Source organism: Ambystoma mexicanum, chromosome 4q, assembly GCF_040938575.1.
Source record: "Ambystoma mexicanum isolate Mex_15411 chromosome 4q, UKY_AmexF1_1, whole genome shotgun sequence".
Lineage (NCBI taxonomy): Eukaryota > Metazoa > Chordata > Amphibia > Caudata > Ambystomatidae > Ambystoma > Ambystoma mexicanum.
Window position 1 is genome coordinate 239,123,297 of NC_090928.1, and position 23,959 is coordinate 239,147,255.

Below are 23,959 nucleotides of genomic sequence, written 5' to 3' on the forward strand. Positions count from 1 at the left end.
GAATATATATTTTTTGTAATCCCGGCCTTTGCGTATATCTTGTTACATATGTTTTCATACAAGATTGTTACCCACCGCTGCCTCATGTCAGTCTAAATTTCCAGCCTATATGTGTGACATCAATAGGTAGCTTGTTTTTGGGACACCTCCTTTGTCTCTGAACATCTAATGGAGCAATCATTTTGGAGTCGATGCGCTTTCTACCTTTGGTCGTTAGCAACAACATATTCATGTACATATTCATGTCTGCCTCTTCTTCCCATGTGTCTTTTGGAGCAGGTTTCTGCTTCCCTGCACATTTTGTCTAGGCTTCAATATGTTTATTTTATTAAATTCTTTTTCTGTGTCGACCTGGCATCTCCTAATCTTGCACCTTCTTTCCAGGTGAGTTGTTTTTTAATAATCGCTGCTTCGTGTTTATGAATATTCCCTTGAAATCATAAGCAGAAAATACAGATTGTGTCCAAATTTCTGTATTTTTTTCTGTAGGTGTTTTTGAATATTGCTATCTTCGAAGGGGAGGTTATACCTGGAACAACCACCCACCAAGAACTTTTTCCCCATAGCATGATGAGTGTCGTAGCAAATTTCATCCCTTTCTCGGACCACAACCAGAGTCCCAGAAACATGTACCAGTGCCAGATGGGTAAGGTTTATAAAAAATGTCTTGTCATTGCAAAAAAAGAATGTTATTTAATGGTGCATTGTGCTAAATAGTTACCCAGTATGCTTGTGGGGCTAATGGTCCTGTTCGACAGCCTTCCGTTTAGTTTCAATTAAATGATATTTCAATCATGTGGCTATTGTATCGCATTCAGAATATCAACGTAACAGGAAATGTGTTTGATCTTTTCCCTATTTTGCAGCATAAAAATCAAGGCTAAATTGCCCCTTGTGTGAGCCTCATTTACAGGTCGGTGGAATGCAGTAACACATGCAGCTAGAGAATAACTTCTAATATTACTTCATTTGAAATGCAGTAAAAGTTAATGGTAACGCCCTACATGTTATTTTTCTAACTGTTACGACAGTTTATAGTGATTCCCTCTGAAAAAAAATGGTCGACATGCTAAAGCAACTAAATACAGTCGAATGCCAAAGCATCGACAACCTATATTTTATATGTAAAAGTGCAATTCCATCGAAACCAGTCCATCGACAATATACATGGACTGGTTTCAATGGAAATGCACTTTTACATGTAAAAAGTTTCATTTCCATGCATTTGTGTGTAACTTTAAAACGTTACATGGCGCTGTCCAGTGCTGAAATTTCAGCACTGGCCAGCCCCTTGTAACGTTTTAATTTTGTTTTTTTTTATATTAGGGGATAGAGGGGGGTCCACCCTCCCTGCCCCCCATTCCTACCCCCCAACCTTAACCCAAGCCCCAACCCTAAACCTAGCCCCAACCCTAACCCTAATGTAACTCTTATACTAACCCAAGCCCCAACCCTAACCCTAATTTAACCCTTAAACTAACCCTAGCCCCAACCCTAACCCTAATTTAATCCTTAAACTAACCCAAGCCCCAACCCTAGCCCCAGCCCTAACCATCATTTAACCCTTAAACTAACCTAAGCCCCAACCCCAACCCTAATACTTACCATTACATGTCGATGGAACCATCACATTTTTTTCAACTAAATGGCCATTCGATGGAATGGTATTTCGGTGCAAAAAATTAGATGGTTTGACATTCGATGGTTTGGGTTTAGATGGAATGACCGGATACCGTTACGACAGCTTCCAAAGTGAACTATATATCTATTCTATTCAGTTTCACGGTGATGGAAAGACACCCTCCATCAATAGTCTTCATTATTGTTCCTCTGTAACATTACTGTTCCTCATGTTGAATACCTCGCTATAAACAAGTTTTCACTTTTTACAACTTTCCTGCCATTGATTTGATTTCAATACAGCTCTCAGCATATTTGCTATGGACTTCAAATTCTTGCTGCTTTTTAGTCTCCCCTGTTCAACTCGCATGTTTTGGGGGCTGTAAGGGTGTCGAATAAGGAAGGTGGCATGTTTTGTGGTGAAAGACTTTTATTAATTACCCATACACTACAACTAAAACTAATATTGTCAAACAGAAGAACAAGTTAATTACCAACTGTAACGTTCTTTCGACTGGATGTTCCTCCCACGTATTTCTTATCTTTGATATATCCATTTCCAGCTTGCTGGCCTCGGATTTTTTTTTTCAGTAGAGGGTGCTGCGCGGCGATGTCCCTCGGAGGCCTCGGTATCGACGTCATCACAGGTATAAATAGCTGTGCGCAGCGTCTATTGCTCAGTTAGATTTTGAAGTGTTAGGTTTGTCCAGGATGAGATGGTTACTACCCTTGAGGGAGCGCAGGCTGCAACTACAAGAGAAGTTTTACTGCGGGGGAAGGATGGGAGGGGCGATAAGGAATACGTGCAAGGAACATCTAGTCGAAAGAACGTTACAGTTGGTAAGTAACTTGTTCTTCGAATGGATTGTGTCCTCCCACGTATTCCTTATCTTTGATAGACTCCCAAAGCAGTAATGTGTACAGGAGGCGGGAGTAAAAATTAGCATGGTTTAAGTGTGCACAGAGTGCAATACAGCTTTTCCAAATTTAGTCTCTTGGCTAGTGGAGGAGTCTAGACTATAGAATCTGGTAAAGGTATGTGCAGACGACCATGTGGCAGCTGCACAGATGTCTTTTATTGGAACTCCCCTCTGGAGAGCTGACGAAGCTGCGATACCCCTGGTTGAATGAGCCCTCCGCTGTTGGGGGGGGGGGGGCGGTTTCCCAGCCAATTTATAGCATTGTAGGATAGTTGGAATTATCCATCTTGAGATGGTTTGTTTGGTGATGGCTAGGCCTAGCTTATGCCCTGCATACCCCGCAAACAATTGGTCTGTTTGCCTAAGTTTTGCAAGTCTGCTGATGTAGAAACTCAAAGCACGCTTTGGGACAAGTCTGTGCAGCCTTTCTTCCTCTTTCCCTGAATGAGGGGGAGGGTAGAGTGAAGCTAAATTTATCTTCTGCGTAATATGAAATTCTGACACAACCTTGGGGAGGAAATTAGGCTTCACTTCAAGAACTACTTACTAGATAGTATGTGGAGGTTTGCAAGATAATGCTTGTAGTTCGCTCACTCTTCTGGCAGAAGTTATATTCACTAGGAAGACAGTTTTGAGAGTGAGAAATCTTAATGGGCAGGAATGGAGGGGTTCAAAGGGAGTGCCCATTAGACATTTTAGAACTAGATTTAAGTCCCACGGGGGAACTTGTAAAGGAATTGGAGGCGAGACATTAGGCAACTCTTTCAGAAATTGAATGACTATAAAGGCATCTTAAAATATGAGGGTTCTTCAGCCGTGCGCTTGAAAATTGATAGCGCGGCTAGGTAACGCTTAATTGTGCAGACTTGTAGCCCTAAATTTGCTAAGTGTAGCAGGAAAGAGAATACCGTCGGTGTATTGCATGAAAAAAAATATTCTTATCTCTACACCAACTGCAGAACTTGTTCCAACGGCAGCGGTATAGTGATTTGGTTGCTGGCCTTCTGGCTGAAAGTAACACCTCCTTTACATCATCCGGGAGGTCCCAATCTTTATACCTCAGCCTTTCAGAAACCATGCGTAAAGGCTGAGAGTTCTGATATCCAGATAGAGGACCTGACCCTCCTCTCGCGAGTGAAGATCCTCTCTTTGTGGAAGACCTATCGGAGGACAGATGGACATGTCTAGAAGATCTGGGTACCACGTTCTCCTGGCCCAGTCCGGGGCAATTAGGATCATGGTTTTCCGGAATCTTTTCAACCTCCTTATTACATGAGCAATGACGGGGATTGGAGGAAACGTGTATAGAAGCGAAAACTCCAGTCCACAACAAACGCATCTCGGGGGGGAAATTCCATGGAGCAGAACTATTTGCATTTCCTGTTGAGACTCGTTGCAAACCGATCCCCCTGAGGGATTCCCCAAGTGGTGAAGATCCCTTGAAGGACTTCCTGAGCTAGTTCCCACTCTTGGGAGACTGTGGTCTGCCTGCTCAGAGCGTCCGCCGTCGTGGTGTTCTCTCCGGCTAGGTTAAATGTCGATAGAGAAATTCCTTCTCGAATTGCCCAGAACCAGAGCTGCACTGCCTCTCTGCACAGGGGCAGTGACCCTACTCCTCCTCTTTTGTTGAGGTAGTGCATGGCCACTGTGTTGTCCATCATTATCAGAACATTATTTCCCTGTACTGAGGGCAGGAAAGCCTTCAGTGCTAGCCTGATTGCTCTCAGCTCCAATAGGTTGATGTGTAGTCTGCACTCCGATGCAGACCAACGACCGCTGATGGTTAAATCGTTGGCATGGGCTCCCCACGCCGTGAGTGAGGCGTCTGTCACTACTGTTCTCTCCAGCCATGGTTGCCAAACCGGTTCTGCTTTCAAGATGTTCTCCCGACAGGCCCACCACTGAAGGTCCAGTGCAAATCTGTTTGGAATTTGTAGGAGATCTGACATCCTTCCTGAGAATTGTGACCATTGGGTCCTTAGCGCCCACTGGAGAGATCTCATTCTCAGGCGAGCCTCTGGCACTAGAAAAATGTGGGATGCCATGAGGCAGAGCAACCTCAAAAAACCGAAGGCCGGCAGATGCTGAGCATTCTGAAATTTGGTCACCATCAGTAGAATATCTTGATCCCTCGCCTGTGGTGGCGAGGCCTTTCCCAGGGATGTGTTCAGGACTGCTCCAAGAAATTGGAGTTTTTGTGATGGTATCATATGGGACTTCATGAAGTGGACGGAAAAGCCCAGCTCGTGGGGGGAGTGGTAAACACAATCCATCCAGATGATCTCGAGCTTGCTCAGTCGTCCAGGTAGGGGTAGATCTGAATCCCTCCCCTCCGGAGACTTGCTGCCACAACCGCCATTAGCTTGGTGAAAACCCTTGGGGCGGAGGTCAGCCCAAATGGCAGAACCCAAAATAGTGAGAGCTGCCAATGGCAAACCTCAGGTACTTTCTGTGCTTGAGCTTGATTGGCACATGAAAGTAAGCATCCTGATGGTCCAGAGATGCCAACCAATCCTGAAGTTAGAGGGCTTGAAGGATCTGAGAAAGGGTTACCATCTTGAACTATTCTTTCCTGAGGAATTTGTTCAATTACTGTAAGTGCAAGATGGGTCTCATTCCACCCTCCGGTTTCGGAATTAGAAAATATGGGGAGTACCAACCCTTGTTCCTCTCCGCTGCAAGTACCGGTTCTATAGCACCTTTCTTTAGCAGGTCCAGAATCTCCTGCATAAAGAGCGGGTCTGGAAACATCAAAGAGTTGTTGCCCGGTGGATGACTCTGAGGAGTGTGTAGGAAAGGCAGGCAGTAACCTTGGGCAACTGTCTCCAATGCCCAAGCATCTGAAGTAATAACCTGCCTTCTGTCAGATATTGAGTTAACCTGCCTCCTGCTGGTGTCTTGTGCAGTGAGACCTCAGAGGGGTTTTGGGGCGGCTGAAGCAGATGCTGAAGGTAAGGTAGCACCTGTGGATGCAGACTTCGTACCTTTGCCCCGTCCACCATGGGTGAATCATCTCTGGCCCCTTTGAGCTGGCTGTCCTCTGCCTTTTCCAAAAGTGGTTAAAAGCGAAAGGACCTACCCCTCCAGGGTGTACCTGTGGGGCGGTTTGGTGTTTGTCTAATTGCATCTCCAAGGGATTTGGCTGACGCTTTGGAAGTTTGCTACTTCTCCAAACTGTCATCAGCTTTCTTACCATATAGATGGGTGCCGTCAAAGGGCATATTCAGAAGTCTGTATTGCACATCAGGAGCAAAGCCAGATTTCCGCAACCAGGCAAATCTGCGGATTGTGGTACTAGTCGCCATGGCTCTGCTGATGCTGTCAACAGAGTCGAGACTGGTTTGGAGGGACTCACTCATCGCATCCCTCCCAAAGGGTGTGGCTTAATCTTGCCAACGTGCATGTGGCGTTCGCAGACTTAAGTGCCATGCTGCATGCCGAGAAAACCTTCTTGGCCATGGCGTCACATTTTTTGTCGTCCCAATCCTGCGGGATTGTGGGGTATGCTGATTGTCTTCCTGATTAAGTTGCAGCTTGGACTACTAGACTCTCTGGAGTCAGGTGTTTAGATAAATAAGGAGGGTACGCAGTCCATGTCCTATATTTTGCAGAGAGTTTTTTTACTGACTGCAGGAATTTCTTCCGGGTTTCCCAATTTGTGGACACTTTTTTCTGAAAGGCTTTATGGAAGGGAACTATCGGGTCTTCTTGAGGTCCCTTATCTAAAATGTCCGTTAGGTCATCTCGGTCAAAAGTGGGTGTGGGTTTCGTCCACACCATGTACTCCATTACCCTGTCCATAGGTAACCTATCATTTCTGTCTGCATGGTCACCAGGCTCCGGTTTATTGAAGTCTACCTCTGGAGTGGTATCAATACCACTGGCCTCCTGTAAGGATTCTTGCAGACCCTTTAGCCTGCCCTCCTCTGGTATGAATTCAGACTTCGATGCCTCAGGTGCGAGCGGCGTCGAAGGAGTTGGCGCACAAGGCATCTGTAACTTTTCCTTCGATTAAGTCTTGGACTTCGAAGGTAAGGTCGACGTCGTATGCATCGAAGAGGCTTTTTCTCTACTCGAGGGTTCATGATGCTCTCGGAGTATGTTTTGCTGAGGTCGACGACTCACAGCTTTTATGTTTATCGGGTTTTCTACCCGGGGTATTGCCTCTAGGTATCTCCGAGGGGGGCAATGCCGTGTTCTCGAAGACCCTTTTTAAACAAAATTCCTCCCACTGAAGCTGTACTTAGTGGGGCAAGCAACCTTTTCTGGTGAACTGGAGGAGGAAGATGAGGCAGATCTATGGCGCCTCTTCTTATTGTGTCTCGAAGCAGATGAGTGGTTTGATCCACTCCCAGACCTCGAACGGGAGTGCTTTCTTTTTCGACGGGGGACGACAGTCTTGTCTCGCCAGAGGTCCATTTTGAAGGGGTCACAGATTTTACGGTCCTACCTCTCTCCAGCTTCCCTCTGCGCTCCCTCAAGGCTTTCGCTGTCATAGATAGACATTCTTCACACTTTGAAAATGGCTGTCTGGACCCAGGCAGCATAGACAGATCCTGTGGGGATCAGTCAAGGACATCTTTGTCCCACAATCCCGGCATTTTTTAAACTAGGATTGGGGCGTTGATGGAGCCGACAAAGATGCCATCGTGGATTGAAGAATTCGATGTTTTTACTTCACGAATATGTTGAAGTTTTTGATTCACTGTGGAACAGAGCGTTACATCTCCGAGGCTCACAAAGCACTGAAAAACGGAACTGAGCAACGGACGCTGCGCGCGGCTATTTATACCTGTGATGACGTCGATACGGAGGCCTCCGAGTGACATCAACGTGCAGCACCTTCTACTGAAAAAAAAAATCTGACGCCAACAAGCTGGAAATGGATATTTCGAGGGGATTGGGTCCTCCGACGTATTCCATATCTATGACAGGTAATGTCCACAGCTGTGCTGCTTTGAAAAATCTTTGGCGTCTGCGTCCTGCATCGATGACGTTGATGCGCCGTCCCCGAGGACCTCCTCTGACAGCCGACGTCACCCGATGTGATAAGTAGGACGCACGACGCCCATAGCCTCCGTTCCGTTTTTTCCGCGAACGTGTTCGCTTCGTGAATCTCGGTACGCCTCGACTCGTTGGAGTTTGCTGTTTTCTATTCTCGGTTCATTGAACCTGTTCGGTTTGTTGTGAAGACCTGTTCGTGGCGATGTCTTTCTCATCTTCGACCCCGGGTCCGGGCTTCAAGAACTGCGGGGACTGTGGGTCCAAGATGTCGGTCACGGACTCGCACGACGCCTGCCTCTGGTGCCTCGGGGAGGCCCACGTTATGGACGACTGTGTTGACTGCCAGTCGCTCACTGCAAAGGCCTTGCGGGAACGCAAGGAGAAGCTGTCGGTAGGCCGGGTGTCTAAGCCCCGGAAGTTGAGGTCTGCGGGGCTTTTGACCGATGACTCGAGGGGTGACTCTCCGCGTCGTCGTCGGAAGTCCGGTGGGTCTCCTTCCAGGAGTCGGTCTCGCCACTCCTCCGCCTCTTCTAGGCATTCCAGGAAGCGCCGGCATAGGTCGCCTTCCCTGTCCTCTTCCGAGGACTCCGTCCGTCGGCGGGTCGCTTATCCCTCCATGCAAGCGACACAGGAGGAATGGGCTTCCTTCGGGAAGCAGATGATAGCGATTCTGGAATCGCAGGGCACCGGTCCGTCCGCGCCTCCGAGTGGGGTCGGTCGGCACCGGTCGAGAGACACCGCCCGTACGCCTTCGGGCTCGGGTGTTCGGCACGGCTCGCGGGAGAGGTCCCGCTCGGACAAGGGTAGCCGTTCTCGCCATGCCCGTTCCAGGTCCCGGTCCTCGACGCGCTCGAGACCGCGTGATCCTGTGTCGTCTTCGACGAAGACGTCGACGCCTGTGGCGCCGAGGTCGTCGACGATTTCTCTTGAGGCCCTGCCTCCGAGGGGGTCGTCGGCACCCAGGTTGTCGAGAGACACGCTCGGAGCTCCGGCTTCGAGGACTGTGTCGACGCCGCCAATGCTGCCGGCGCTGCAGCTGACGTCGACGCCGATTCGCTCGCCTTTTCTGTCGACGCCGGCGCCTTTCGAGGCGGTGGTTGTCGGAGGGGCCCCGTGGCATGGGGTTTGCCCCTAGAAAGGCTATCGCTAAGGTCCGGCACTGCTTTGGTCCACAGAGGTCTTCCTCTCCCCACCTGGAGTACATTTCAGAGGGTGATGAAGGCTCTGATGGTGGCCTGGTTCCGGTTACGGTTCCAGATGACCTTATCTCGGGCCATAGCCAGTTTGATGACCTGAGGCAGTCGCTGCATGATGCCAGTGGACTGGACACCTCTCCGGAGGTGGAGTTTTGTCGGCCGGAGCCTGGCACTCATGCCGATTCTTCATATCGGCGCCTTATGTCTCGGGTTACCGAGTACTTGGGTTGGTCAGCTCCCCCAGGGGAGTTCGTTCAGGATGATCTCACGGACATCCTTGATCTCAGTCCACCCACTGACCCGGTTTTGCCTTTTCATATGGCTCTGCAGAGAAGGGTGGCGGCGGCTTGGCCTGCTCCAGAGAGTCTCCCGGCAGTGGGCAAGTCTTTGTCGCGAAAATACCGTCCAGCCAGTAGCGACCCCTGCTACTTGTCTAGGCACCCCACCCCGGAGAGTTTGGTGGTGCAGGCGGCTACGGCCCCGGCAAAGCAGGTGTCGTATCCTACCATCCCTCTGGATACGGATGACAAACGTTTTGACGGTTGGGCGAAGAAAGTGTTTTCTTCGGGGGCTATGGCGCTTCAGGCGGCCAACTTCATATGTGCCTTGTCTCGTTTCACACACACTCTGTGGAACTGTTGCATTAGCGGCTGATCATATTCTCGAAGGGGACGAACGGGATGGTTTCCTTGCTATGGTTCAGGATGGCAAGGATGCTATGTGTGAGGCCGTTCAGTCGGGTTTGGACTTGGCGGATTGTGTCAGCCGGTCCATGGCGGCGAGCACCGTAATGCGCAGGTTTGCGTGGTTGCCGAAGTCTGGGTTTGCTCCTGATGTGCAGTCCCGGCTCCTCAACATGCCTTTTGACGGTGAACACCTTTTTGGCAGCAAGGCTGACTAGAGCCTTGAGAGGTTGCAGACCTCCAAAGCTGCAGCAAAATCGTTGCGTGCTGCAGTTCGCCAACCTCTGCCTTTTCGTCCTAGGGGACAGCAATTGAGGGGGAGGTTCCTTTCGCTATTACTCGTCCTTCAGTAAAGCGAGAGGAGCTAGCAGTCAAAGAGGCCATCGTAAGAGTGCCAGAGGTGGAAACAAAGGTACTCGAGGTGCCAAGGCCGCTCGGGCAGTTGCCTCTTTGCCCTCAGGCAACGCCGCAGCCGCTGCCACTCAGTCATGAGGCCAGGTCCCATGGTTCGCCGGTTGGGGGAAGGCTGGTGCAGCATCTTGTAGAGTGGCAAGCCATTACTTCGGATGTGTGGGTTCTGGAGATCATAACCCACGGCTACTGTCTTCCTTTTCGGCAGAGGCCTCACGACAATCCACCAGGGAACCTCTTTGAAGAGTCCGGATCCGCTCCTTGCGCAGGAAATTCAAGCCCTGCTGGAGAAAGGCGCCATAGAATTGGTGCCTGTAGCGGAGAGGAACAAGGGATGGTATTCCCCTTATTTTTTGATTTCAAAGAAAGACGGGGGATTGAGACCTATCAAGCGTGGTTTGAACAAACTCCTCAGGAAGGACAAGTTCAAGATGGTGACTCTTTCTCAAGTCCTCCAGGTCCTTCAACTTCAGGACTGGTTGGTGTCTCTCGACCTCGAGGATGCTTACTTCCATGTGCCGATCCATCCCAAGCACAAGAAGTACCTGAGGTTCGCGTTTCGGGTCCTGCCGTTCGGATTGACCTCCGCCCCGAGGGTTTTCACCAAGCTCATGGTGGTGGTGGCAGCGCATCTCAGGAAAGGGGGGGTTCACGTCTACCCCTACCTGGACGATTGGTTGATCAGGGGGAGCTCTCCCGAGCAAGTCCTGGATCATCTGTCCGTCACCTGCCACTCCCTTCACAGGCTGGGCTTCTCCCTCAATTTAAAGAAGTCCCATTTGACACCAACGCAGCAGCTCCAGTACATCGGACCAGTGCTCGAAACGTCCCTGGGGCAGTGTTTTCCTCCTCAGGTGAGGGCTCTTCACATTCAGCAGATGGTGCACATGTTTGTTTGCCCAGAATCTCCCAGCGTCCGAGTTCTTGAGACTACTCGGCCTCATGGCATCCTGCATTCTTCTGGTGCCAGAGGCTCGTCTGCGGATGAGATCTTTGCAGTGGGCACTCAAGCTCCAGTGGTCTCAGTCCTCCGGCAGGCTGTCGAACCCTGTTCAGGTGCCGCCCTCGGTAGCCCGGGACCTTCTGTGGTGGGCCGTCGAGGGCAATCTGATGAAGGGGGCCCCATTTTGGGGGCCCCATTTTGGCTGCCCTGGCCGGAGGTGACGATCGTGACAGACGCATCCCTCACGGGATGGGGGGCTCATGCCAACGAGTTGACAGTCAGCGGTCGTTGGTCTCCGTCGGAGTCTAGACTCCATATCAATCTGTTGGAGCTGAGGGCCATCAGGCTAGCCCTGAAGGCTTTTCTGCCCACTGTGCGCGGGAAGAGTGTCCTGATTCTGACGGACAACACGGTGGCCATGCACTACCTCAACAAAAAGGAGGGGGCAGGGTCACTTCCGCTGTGCAGGGAGGCGATGCAGCTCGAGGTCTGGGCCATCCTGCAGGAAGTTTCGATCTCGGCGGTTCATCTGGCCGGAGACGACAACGAGACGGCGGACTCTCTGAGCAGGCAGAGCACGATCTCTCACGAGTGGGAGCTGGCTCAGGAGATTCTCCTGGAGATCTTTCCCTTTGGGGGACCCCTCAAGTGGATCTCTTCGCCTCCAGTGTCAACCGGAAGTGCGAAAGGTTTTGCTCGCGGGAATTTCCTCCAAAAGGAGCCTTAGGAGATGCGTTTGTGGTGAAGTGGTCATTCCCACTGCTGTACGCGTTTCCTCCAGTCCCCGTCATCCTGCAAGTGCTGCGGAGGTTACAGAGGTTCGGTTCCCGGATGATCCTCATTGCTCCAGCGTGGGCCCGGAGGACGTGGTACCCGGACCTTCTAGACTTGTAGATCTGCCCTCCACGTCGTCTTCCCTACCGAGACGATCTGCTCTCACGGGAGGGGGGTCAGGTTCTCCATCCAGAGGTCAGATCCCTCAATCTTCACGCTTGGCTTCTGATAGGTTGAGGTATAAGGATTGGGACCTCCCTGAAGACGTGATGGAGGTGTTGCTCTCGGCCAGGCAGCCGGCAACAAAGTCTCTGTACCGTTGCCGTTGGAGAAAGTTCTGCAACTGGTGCAGAGTTCAGAATGTGGATCCTTTTGAATGCGACATTCCCATGGTTTTGTCTTTTTTGCTTTCTTTGGCCCACAGGGGCTTGCAAGTGGGGACCATTAAAGGTTACTTGGCGGCGCTGCCCATATTTAAGCGCTCGTCTGAGAGTGTTCCTATTTTAAGATTCCTTTAATTTCGCAGTTTTTGATGCCAGGTTGGGATTTGAACCTTGTTCTTAAGTTTCTTATGGGTGCTCTGTTTGAGCCTTTACATTCTTGCCCTTTGAGGCTGTTGACTCTGAAAACTGTGTTTTTGGTTGCGGTTACTTCCGCTCGCAGATTGAGTGAGTTACAGGCACTTTCAGTTAAGCCACCCTTCACTGTGTTTCACAAGGACAGGGTTGTCCTTAGAGTTCGTCCTTCTTTTCTTCCGAAGATGGTTTCGGATTTTCATTTGGGCCAGAAGGTTGTTCTTCCGGCGTTCTATCCTCCTCCACATCCTGGTAAGGAAGAGGAGAGGCTCCATAGGCTTGATCCTAGGAGAGCGGTGAGCTTTTATATTTCGCGCATGTCCCGGGTCAGAGTGGACGATCAACTTTTCATTGGTTACGCTGGAAAGCGGTTGGGACAAGCTGTGACAAAACAGACTTTGTCTCGTTGGATTATTTTGGCTATCTCCGAGTGTTACCGCTTGGCGGGTAAGGACCCTCCGGTTGGCTTGCGGGCCCATTCTACCAGAGGAGTGGCTGCGTCTACTGCCCTGCAGAGGGGAGTTCCTATTCGTCACATCTGTGATGCAGCCACCTGGGCTTCAGTACATACTTTTGTACGTTACTACTCCCTCAATTCCATCAGGGGGTAAGATCTGGCCTTTGGCAAGGCAGTTCTCTATTCTGCAATTTGATTGGGCATGCTAAATTTGTATTCTAAATTCTTTCCCACCTCCTTGCTTGGTACTGCTTTGGGAGTCTGTCATAGATATGGAATACGTCGGAGGACCCAATCCCCTCGAAGAACAAGTTACTTTCTTACCTGGTAACGTTCTTTCGATGGGATGGTCCGACGACGTATTCCATATCGCTCCCTCCCTGGCTTCCCCGCTGCAGAATTTCTTTTGCGATTGCAGCTTGCGTTCCGCAAGGCCTTGTGTGTCTGACTGGCAGAAAACTGGTGGCACACGTTCTGGGAAAAAACTATAACTAAGGCTATGGGCGTCGTGCGTCCTACTTATCACATCGGGTGACGTCGGCAGTCAGAGGAGGTCCTCGGGGACGGCGCATCGACGTCATTGACGCAGGACGCAGACGCCAAAGATTTTCCGAAGCAGCAGAGCGGTGGACATTACCTGTCATAGATATGGAATACGTCATCGGACCATCCCATCGAAAGAAAGTTACCAGGCAAGAAAGTAACTTGTTCATCTAAGATAAGGAATACGTGGGAGGACACAATCCATTAGAAAGTTCTTTCTCCAGTAGAACGTCTTCCTCAGCGTTCTCTTGCAAAGACAATGCCAGGTTGAATGACTGCCTTCCTCTGGCCTACAGCAATCTCAGACAGTTTTCTCCACAGGGGAATGACTCCCTTCTGCTGGTGTATGTAGGATGTTCCCAAAAATGTCCTCATGAACACAAATGCAGGGGTAATAACTCCAGCACTTTGTACAATCAACTGTTTATACCAGGAGAATGGCTCCCTTCTCCTGGTATCGATCGGCACTCTCCTGTGCCAAAGGGTATGGAATCCCTTTCCTTGGTGCTATACAGCATACTTGACTGGCTTTGATTTTCCCACCAGAATGACTACCTTCTCCTGGTGATTGAGAGCTCTTTTCTCACTTTGGTTTTGCCTTGGCACATTTTCACAGATCCAACCGAGTCGTACTTAGCTTGTTGTCCCAGACCCTTCTCTGGTGTTTAGTGGTCTTATCCCTGCCACATGTACGAGGAAGATTCCATCAGATGCTCTCTATCGTTTTGCTGGGGTCCCAGACCCTTGAAGCACTTGCCCTGGTGCTGAGAGCTCTTAACTCCCCCCACTTCCCTACTGCTCTGCCTGTGCTTCCCTTTCTCTTCTGGGACTTGCTCGCATTGTGTCAGTCTCTCCAGGGACTGGGGTTGGTCTCCTTCCTGCAGCCTTTGGCTTCTTCTCTGCTTTGGCGGCGGCCCCGCTTGTTGAGGTTTCTTGCAGCCTCGGCACTGTTCTCCTGGAGGTCATGCCACTGCCTCGCCTATTTGCAACTGACCTTGGTCCTGCCGATGCAGTACCCAGCACAGACTCTCTCAGCTTCCCGCCGGTGTCCTATGCAGAACCATTCAGACAAGGGAGGACCTCAAGTCCTAATTCGCTTTCCTTCTTTTGAGGCTCGCTGCGCCCCAGCGTCAACACCAGTTGTCAGTGGCTCATGGTATTCCTCATGCCTCCTGTGAGCCCCCTTGTCTCAATACTAGATAATTCAGTAATCCTTATGTTTTCTATGTTCTTCATCATCCTAGTACTTTCTATCTTAGTTGTACTCCTGGCTCTTCAGAAATACATTCTTTTACTTTCAATATAGTTGTTGGCAATTGAGGGTGGCCGAGATTTGATTTGAGAGACTTGTATAGCACACAAGGACGAACCTAATCGTATAAAGGCGCAGATGACAAAATCAACAAACAATAAGGCATGCCAAAAAAAGTAAAGGGGGTCCAGATTCTCAGATTGAGATAAAAATCATGAAGGCCCCAGGCAGTACCTCATTTATAAAGATAGGTTTTTAGGGCTCTTCAAAACTGCTGAAGAGAATCAAGAGCTCTGATTTCTCTGGGGATGCTGTTCTACAGCTTTGGGCCATATACAGCAAATCACCTATCTCCCCATATGACACAGTGGGATCAAGGAATATGCAACAACAGTTGGTCCCTTGGCCGTAGCACCCTAACTGGTTGATACCAACTGAGTTTGTCCCCTAAATAGGATGGAACCAGAGCGTTTAGGCTCTTAAAAATCAGACAAGCCACCTTAAAATGTATTCTATCATCCTCTGCCAGCCAGTGGAGGGTCTTACGGGCAGTCGAAACATGGGCAGACCTATTCAGATGACAAGCAAGTCTAACGGCCGCATTTTGGGCCCTTTGCAATCTCTGACACTGATTTACCAGAATTCCAGAAAGGAGGCTGTTGCAGTAGTCCAAATGTGAATTTACTAGAACCCACTGCCACAGCATGATCACTTCTAGGAATAAACAGTAAAACTTGTCGTAGTAAGCGCAGGGAGTAGAACACTGTCCATACTTTCACTGCCCAGGTTATCTTGCCATATACAGCCCAAGTTTTTAATTTTGGGATGAATTTAAGATCAGCCCCCATAAAGTGTGGATTTTGGGAGTGCTTCCCAATGGCAATAAGATGTGTTGGCCCAAATAGGGCGACCTCAGTCTTAGCCGGATTAAGCTGCAATTGGTTGATCCTGAGGAATGTTTCCTCAACATTCCCTATGTTGATGAACATCTGGGTGTCATCGGCATAAAAGTGAAAATGAATCTGATTACTCCTCAGAATGTTCATCAACGGCCATAGATAAAGATTAAAGAGCAAAGGTGACAGAGAAGATCCATACGGAACACCACAACCCAAAGGAACAGGATCTGACGGAAAACGCCCAATGTTTACCTGTTTCGGTCTGAAAGGAAAGAGCCACACAATTTCTAAGGTATGTGAGTGAGTGAAGTTTGGTAACGTGTTGTACCCAAGGTGATCGTCCTTATCCCCAGAGGGGGAGTCCCTCCCCATGAAGTCCTCGCGCATTATACCACGCATAGGAGGAACTATTAGGTACCGGCCGCACCTCCCTAGCCTCATGGGAAAGTGCTGCCCTCAGAGGGCACTGGTCAGTCCTTATGGATTCCAGTGAGAATGTTTCTCCAATTTGTTTTTCCCTTTGTTTCACATTGTAACTGTTGGGGAGTTTTACTAAAGTCAATCCTATGGTCGCACTGAAGAAGACTCACTCTTATGTGTACAGGGCTCCAATTCATCGGTTTGGCCTGAACTACCCAAAAGGTTTGGTAGCAATGGACAAGTAGCCAGGCTCAGTCTAGGAGGGAGAAGGGCTGTAGGTAAGAACAAAGAACTCAGAGCACACCTATAGTCAAGAATATTGTTATTCACAGATTTATGAAAATATATAGGCAACTAACACAATATTAGAATCACAGGTACGTTAACGTATTCACATTTATTCAATAAAACATTTAAGCATTACTCAAGGCAGTTGTAGACTTTAGATTAATACAGGTAAGTAGTCAAAGTAGCAAATCCATTATTTAACCAACATTCAGGTAAGCAACACAGATACTGGTAAGTACGTTTAGGCAACCTATACTTTAGAAAGGCCAGCCCTGTCTGGGAATGCGAGTCTCGAAGTCCGTGGGGACATGCTAGAGCAGTTTTCCTAAAGTCCTACTGGTAGTAAGACTTTAGTAAGCTGTCCTAGTGGTTTGTAGATCTCCTACTCTTAGTATCAGTCTGTATTAACTTAGGACCTTGGTAGAGTGGCAGAGCAGTCAGGCTTATCTTAAGAGGAAAATGTGAGCTGTAGTTAAGTACACTGAAGCTTAGTTAGACATGCACACCAAAGAAACTCTTACTTATAATTTTCATAAAATTATATATTTATTATATATACACCAGAATCACTTTAAATATTTTAGACGTTTACACTAGAACACTTCGGAATACTTGAGAATACACTTCAAAGGACACTTTCACTTTTGTGTTTTTTCGCAGTTACCTTTGTAGCCATGTTAGACAGGGAAAAGAGGGGGGAGACCACCAGGCGGCGCGGACCAGTATGACCGCTTTGTAGAAGGGCTCTGTAACAGGCCATCCCCCATGACGGCCTGAACCTGAACCACAGTGTTTATTGAGACTTAATCTCGACATACCGGTGGCGGAGGCCCCGTCGCTTGAGACGAGGTGGATATAACGGTGGAGCGGGCTGCTACGGAGGGCAGCGCAGCGCCGGTACACCCAGTATCAGTGATGGAGGTTGGCCTGAGTTGGCACAGTCCCTGTAGCCATGCGGCCCAACGTAGTGTCTCAGCCCCTGGGGGGCATGATCAGAGGTCCAGCCGGACACTAAGGGGAAAGGGTTCTCTGGGCCACCTGCCTTCCGGTGTGGAGGGGAGAAGGCTTCGGCAGAGAAACGGCTGTGAGGAGGTGAGGACAGCTGGGCTCCTCATCTGCAGTTGACTGGAAGCAGATGACCCGGGCCTATCCCCTGTGAGTAGAGGAACCAGCGTCAATCCAGCACCATGTTCTTTGCCCCCGCGGGGCACAGTCCGCAGCTCAGCCTGACTTCAAAAGGGAAGGTCCCCCCACCCCCCTGCCTGTGGCTCGGCACAAAGGGAAGACCGCTCTGGTGGAGGGACACCTGTGGGGGTCGGAGTGCAGAGAAGCTGGCGAGAGCTTGAGGTGGCAGCGGCCTGGTTTCCCCCCGGCTTTGGCGGGCTGGGGAATGCTGGTCCGGGCCTATCTCCAGTGAGCAGAGGGGCTAGCAATAACATTGGCACCGCTACGGTGAGGAGGAGGGGTGGAACCCGGCGGGAGAGGCGGCCGGGGATGACTGCATTATAGAAGTTGAGGGGGTCTGCTTTCCTGGCCCCCTCCTGGTGACACACATAGTGGAAGAGAGACATAGAATCCTGCATGGTTAGGAGACGGGGCCAGGAGGTGGGTCCTGTTAGAGTGGTGGAGGCTGAAGTGGCCCACAGCCCTAGTTGACATGGCTCAGGTGGAGGGGGAAACCTGTCCCGCTTGGTAGTGAAGCATTGTGGGTGTGAAGGTTGGGCCACACCGTGATGAGCTGGTGCAACCGGCACTCGACCCCTATAGAGCTGGGGAGTCGTTTCAGTGTGTGGGATCCGAAGGTTGGAATGACTTTGAACATAGGTGAGGAGTAGGAGTAGGAGGCTGAATCTTTAGGGCATGGTGATGGGGGCCCATGCCGGAGACACAGGCAAAGGGTGGTATAGATAGCCTACAACAGTTCCGAAGGTCACCAGCAGGTTGCGCCGAGGGCCCTTCGTCAGGGCATATGGGGGTCAATATCCAGGCCCCTTCCACGAACAAGGACGTAAAAGACATTTTGGGGCGATCAGGGCGCTTTGAGTTGAGAACTACAGGCGTCTGTCTCGGATCTGCTGGGGAGGGTTGAGGCCTTGGAGAATAAGTTTGAGAATATGGAGAACAATCATCTTAGCAGGCATCGTGGAAATTAAGTTAGAATTGAGGTTGGCGGATCTCGAGACCAGAGACGAGGACTATCAGCTGAAACTGGATGACCTTGAGAATAGGCAACGTAGGAATAACCTCTGCGTGATTGGTCTCCAGAAGAGGTAAGGCGAGACAGCAGTTATGTGGCCAAGGCGGTCAAAGCTCTGGTGACTGTCATGTTTGCTGTGGAAGGAGGAATGGAGGTTGAGATCGAGAGAGCACACCGCTCCTCAAGCTGTCGGGCGTGCCTCGCCCTGTCCGTTCCGTTTTCTCAGGTAACCTGAGGGTGGCAGACTGACTGGCTGAGATCTGCTGCTTAAAGTAGGCCCGGATGTGGACATCTCTGCCTAGAACCATACAGATTATTTTAGAATTCTATAGAATTCTGCAGTGAACCTCGGGCCGGCGGCATTAAATGTGCTAGGAGTCAAGGCTGCAAATTATTTATTTCTACTTTTTAGGTTGCCCAATAGGTTTCTGGAAGCTGCAACACCTATAAAACAAATTCCCAGCTCTTATTGTCTGCATGACCCTGCGGGCACTTGGGCTGTGATTGCGTAAACGCCACTGCTGTGGTTGGGGGCTGCAAGGTCTCCTCTCCCCCTTTGGGAGTTGTATGAACTCAGTGAATAACCTATTGATGATTATTGACGAATTACTTTGTTGTGTATATTTCAGCATTAATTGTGACAGTACGCATGACTTGGGGCTGCTGAACTTGGTGACCTTTTTCTTTTTTCTTGTTTACTTTTTCCTTCTTTTTTAACAGGGGCTGCGAAGGAATCTTCTTCCCCTGTACACTGTGCCTATAAAACAACGGGTTCTTCTTATGAATATGTTATAGTGAAATCTGATATATGTCAAGATTACTGTCAAGAATACTGTTTTAAGCTTGCTTTGCATTTTGTCACGACTTGGGTTTCCACATGGCGCCGTATGGGCATGCCTGGCAACGCTTGGAAGCTGCCCTGGCGTCTCCTGCAGCACCATGCAATCCGTGGTGGCCATCGGACTAAGATTCCCAGCAACCCTGGCGACCACGGTCACGTAATACGCATGTAACATGCTTCCGTGTTTTGTTGCACTGAAGGAATATTTAAATCCTTTTCTCCCGTGAAAAGGATGCTCCTTAACTAAGTCTTTAGTTCCTGAGTGTTGCATCCTGTTAACTTGCCTGTTTTTCCGACCTGGTTCGCCTTACGGATTGCTTCTGTTATTGCCTTTTCGACGCCTGATTCCCTCTGCTCCCACCGCCCTCCACCCCCTAGTTACCAAATCTTTGGCTCCCAAAATATCATTCTGTCTCTTGCCTAGCCCTCTTGTTGTGACGCATCCAGACACTCAAACTTTGTCTCTCGTGTCAACGCCTGTTCTGCCTGGCGCTGGACACAGTCATTTCCAGCTTCTCTTGCGCTGTTGGGTTTACTGCATTTTCCATTTCCTTCTAACTCTTTTCCTCCCCCCCCCCACGGAACACTTCCCTACCTCACTCAAGGGTTGCTTTATCCACAAGGACGCTATCCTGCAATACAACTAAGAACACTACCCTGGATACATTGGTGACTACTGGGACGCTCTCCTGATTTACTGCTGCTCACTTGGATTGGATTGTTTTTCTTTTTTGGACGCTCTGCTGTTCTTCCATAACACTGGATTTTGGGACTACCATTTAGCTTGCGCCCTCGTGCCGTTCGGGTTAGGGCGGTTCTGCACATACTCATATGGATTTGGGACTTCCACCTTCACAGTCTTCACTACCCTATGGACATTAAGTAGGTTACTAGCTGTCTTCCTGACAGAGCAGGTAAGAGTGGGGAATAGATGGGTGGTTATTGCTGAGATCCAGCTAACCTGGCTGCTAACTGAACTGTTGTATTGTTCTTTGTCCTTTTTCTCTAGCTCTGTTGTTGCTGCTCCCGCCTTTTCACTCAAGCCCCTGGTCTGTAAGGTGATATAAAATCCTGCAGGCCGCGCTCTTGGGGGGAAAGTCTATTATACATCAGATTCGAAGACCTTCTATGATTGAAGAACCACCTGGATAGGGTGGTATTTCTGTATCGCTTAAGAGTGTGACATATTTGCACATTGTCCTTTTAATACTCTTTTAGTGGAGTCCTCTGCCTTTTTAGGTATTGATTTGCATGTTGCACTAACGGGTCTGCCTCATGAATATGTTTTTATAGTGAAGCCTGATATTTGTTAAGAGCGCTGTTGTATGTTTTTACTGCATTTGCACATTACCCCTTTAATACTCATTTAGTGGATTATTTTGCCTTTTCAGGTATATCGACTTGCACATTGCACTTTATAAAAACAACTGGTTTGCTATATGAATATGTTTACACAGTGACACTCGGCACAGATTACTAGGACAGTTCTGTCTGCAATTTGCACATGCCCCTTGAGTTTAGGAATATTCTTTGCACGGTGTACTTTAGTAATAATTTAGGAGAGCTACTTTAGGCTTTCTGGATTTCCGGAAATTTTAGTAAAGACTAATAGTTAAGAGAGGAATATTGGGTTATCTCTCCTAAGGTCGTAGGGATTCTAGCCTACCCATGGCCTGTCTCTAATTGAACTGATATTAGCCGCTTCTTTAGTTTCCTGGGTAATCGACCCACACTATAAGTGCCTTCTGCCCCGTTAAACCCGTTTTAACCTCTCTAGAACCTGAGGGGTGTTTCTCTATATTTGTATACTTCTGGACCCTTTCTCTGGAGTGTACCGGTTTCAGTTAGACTAGAACCACTATGACTGGTAAAGGTCTTAGGAGCCAATTTTAACCTCTCTAGAACCTGAGGAGAGTTTCCTCTATATTTGTCTACTCTTGGACCCTTTCTCAGGAGTGTACCGGTTTCAGTTAGATTAGAACCACTATGACTGGTAAAGGTTTTAGGAGCCAATTAGCCTCAGACGAGGTAAACGGTCCTATCAAATCGATGAACACTTCCACAGATCTGGAGTGTAAAGATAGAACCATGGACCTACCCTCAGAAATGAATACATCAGTAGTAGAGGACTCACCAAACGTGGAAGTAGCCCCTGTAACTGACACTGAGATTAGGACCCCATGTAAGATCATCTGGTTGGTTGCAGCCAAAATACATAATCAAGATAATTCAGATGTCTCGCAGAACATTGAGACCAAGGTGGGTAAGTTGTTGGGAAGGGGCTAGGGGCAATGGCTGCATCTATAAAGAAAATGGTGACATATCGATTGATGTCCAAGAGGACAGATTGGCAGCAGCCCTGGCCCATAATTTGAGGGAGGTAGGAATAGCCTGTATAGATGACACTCTGATTGGGGAACCTACCGAACAGATTGTGGAGAAAGTAATTGCGCCTAAACAGGCTGTGATGGGCAACAGCCAGGTAGGTAATCACATTAAAGAGTAGCAGGAGTGTCGGGGGTGAGGGGGGGGGGCGCCCTACAAGTCAAGAACTGGAATAATGAAGGGGAGAGCACCTGCGATTCCCAAAAAGGGGATAATATTAATGAGGTACCCTAAAAGCTAACCTCCCCCAAAAATGTGAAGCTACAAATAGCAAACAATTGCGCAGAGTTGGATTTAGATCGAGAGAGCCCTAGATGGGGAGATAAATCGTTTAAAACACAGATAGTAAGAAATTGGGAGCAAATGCACACCAAAAGCAGCCTAAGACCCTGCTAGGAGGCCCCATAGCGGGCACCAAGATTTCAAACTATTTTGGCAGAAAAAACTGCTACAAGCACCGAAATGAAACCAGCTATAACGGCTACAGTAATGGCCAGACATTCACTGATGGCTGAAGTGGCAAAGAAGCTGGAAGTAATTGCAGACAACAATCCGGTCCACATAGAGACTCGAGCCAACAGTGTAATTCAGTAGACATGCGATTCCTCGCATATGGGATCTCTGTCCGAACTCGCCAATTTTATAGATGAATACACTGAGAAACAAAACTGGTTAAGAGAGAGTGGACTCTTGCCCGAAGTACCAAAATAATACTCTGATGATGCAACAATACGTCATACGCTGAGAGAAGCTGATGATAGAATCCGGCTTACACAACCTACGGTTTCAACATTGAATATGGTCCTAAGCTCCTTCGTAAATCTATATGATAACATATGGGCAGCGGTTAGATCTCACACCAAACTGCTGACAGAAATCTACAGCAGATTAGAAGGTTTGGAAGGCCTAGATGGGTTAATACGGCAGATGGGACAGGCCGGCGGCCCTCCCATCATCTCTAATCGACTCAATCCGCATTTAAATCCTGGATCAGTTGAGATATCTGGGCTGCCTGTGATAACGGTTGGAGCTGGGGAAGACACTAATGCGACCAGCAAGCACATTAAAAGGGGAGAGGAGATGGGTCAGGATATAGCTCGAGCGATACCCCTTAATTTGACTGCCCAGCAGGACATAATCAAAGAGACGCAGTGTGTGAATTTGACTCGTCATGAGTAGTCAGCTACCCAGGGGGATACGTTTGATGTCAATCAGGAGTGCTCTATTATTGATTTAACTAAAGACGGAATGCCCTGTAAGAGAAAGATACTGGCAACTAAAAGAAAGATCCAGCAATTTAGGAAATCGAAAAAACGAACATAAAAAAACGAAATTTTATAACACGTACATTTCTACGTAACCTCACTATACCTGAAACGCTGCAACGCAAAGGTAGGTGAAACAGTAACACTGCGGAAATCGGGCCTAAGGTACAAGAAATAACTATTGGGGTGGAAAAGGGGGCACATATGGATTGTGGGCACCTTCTAGGAACTAAGGGCTCACACGCCATTGGTTTCCCAGCCATACCACCGAATACCGATGATGATAAAGAAATATGCTCCTCAAGAGTAGACACTGGTATCCAAACAGACTCACTGCCCATATCCGTTGCATCTACCAAAATTTCAGTGAGTGAAGCGGTTACACGAGTTGCGGAGGAAACAAGAAGACATGCTGCGGACAGGGTGTCTGTTGTTGGAAATATCACTAATGATGATGAGGTAATACCAATAAATGCGGCAACTAATAATTGGTACCCTATTGACTCCACAGCAGCTGCGGCTGGCCCAAAGGTTTCCGATAAAACAGCTGGCTTCAGTAATAAAGGGCCCTATCCTTATTAATATTGCTTCAGCAAAACGACTAGTCGATGATTTCCAAAGCCAGAAAAATCAGCATGCAGAGAGGAACCTTAGAGAATGTGTTGTGAACCCGGGGATCAAAGACAACCATTTTTAAGTCCTTTATTCAAAAGCAGAAAAGTCAGCTGACAGAGATGCACCAGAGAGAAAACATACTCCCCCCGGGGGTCTCCCAGTTGGAACCAAAATTCTTGGGTGAACGGTATGCCCCCAAATATCTTGAGACATTGGGGGCTAAGCATAATAATTTTAGGTTCTTCAGACCTCAAGAAACAAGACCATTGGGGCCGAAGAACTTAAGGGAGAGGCTGTATTCTAAGGGGCGCCAAGGGAATTGACCCACAAGATCTGGATATGCAGGAACAAAAGGGAAATGATGAGGGATACTATGCAAAATTGTACGGCAAAGAGGACCAATCCAAAGCCATACAAATAACAAGCCTTTGGGGACAGGATATCCCGTTGTGCCTCAATCGAAGTAATGTCCTGAAAATCTTCTCACAGATCCCTTTGCTGACTTCGCTGTCCACTTGTGATCTAGATAGGATATTTTTCCCGAATAAAGGTCGGTGTGATATGAGCAATATCTCTTTTAAATCACGAGTGGTCCTTAATCTAGTCATGGGGGAAATGGAGGCTCTCAGAGTTGGGATTTGAAGTAAAAGTTGTGCAGATGTAACAGAAGA

The 23,959-nt window shown here is 48.7% G+C and overlaps 1 protein-coding gene across 1 annotated transcript in view; it reads left to right on the forward strand.

Moving 5' to 3' along the window:
* Positions 1-23,959, forward strand: part of POLR1B (RNA polymerase I subunit B) — a 754,587-nt gene that overhangs the window by 612,451 nt on the left and 118,177 nt on the right. Inside the window, exon 12 of the mRNA XM_069607790.1 lies at positions 490-646. Within this exon, the coding sequence (XP_069463891.1) occupies positions 490-646 (157 nt within the window). The remainder of the gene's footprint in view (positions 1-489; positions 647-23,959) is intronic.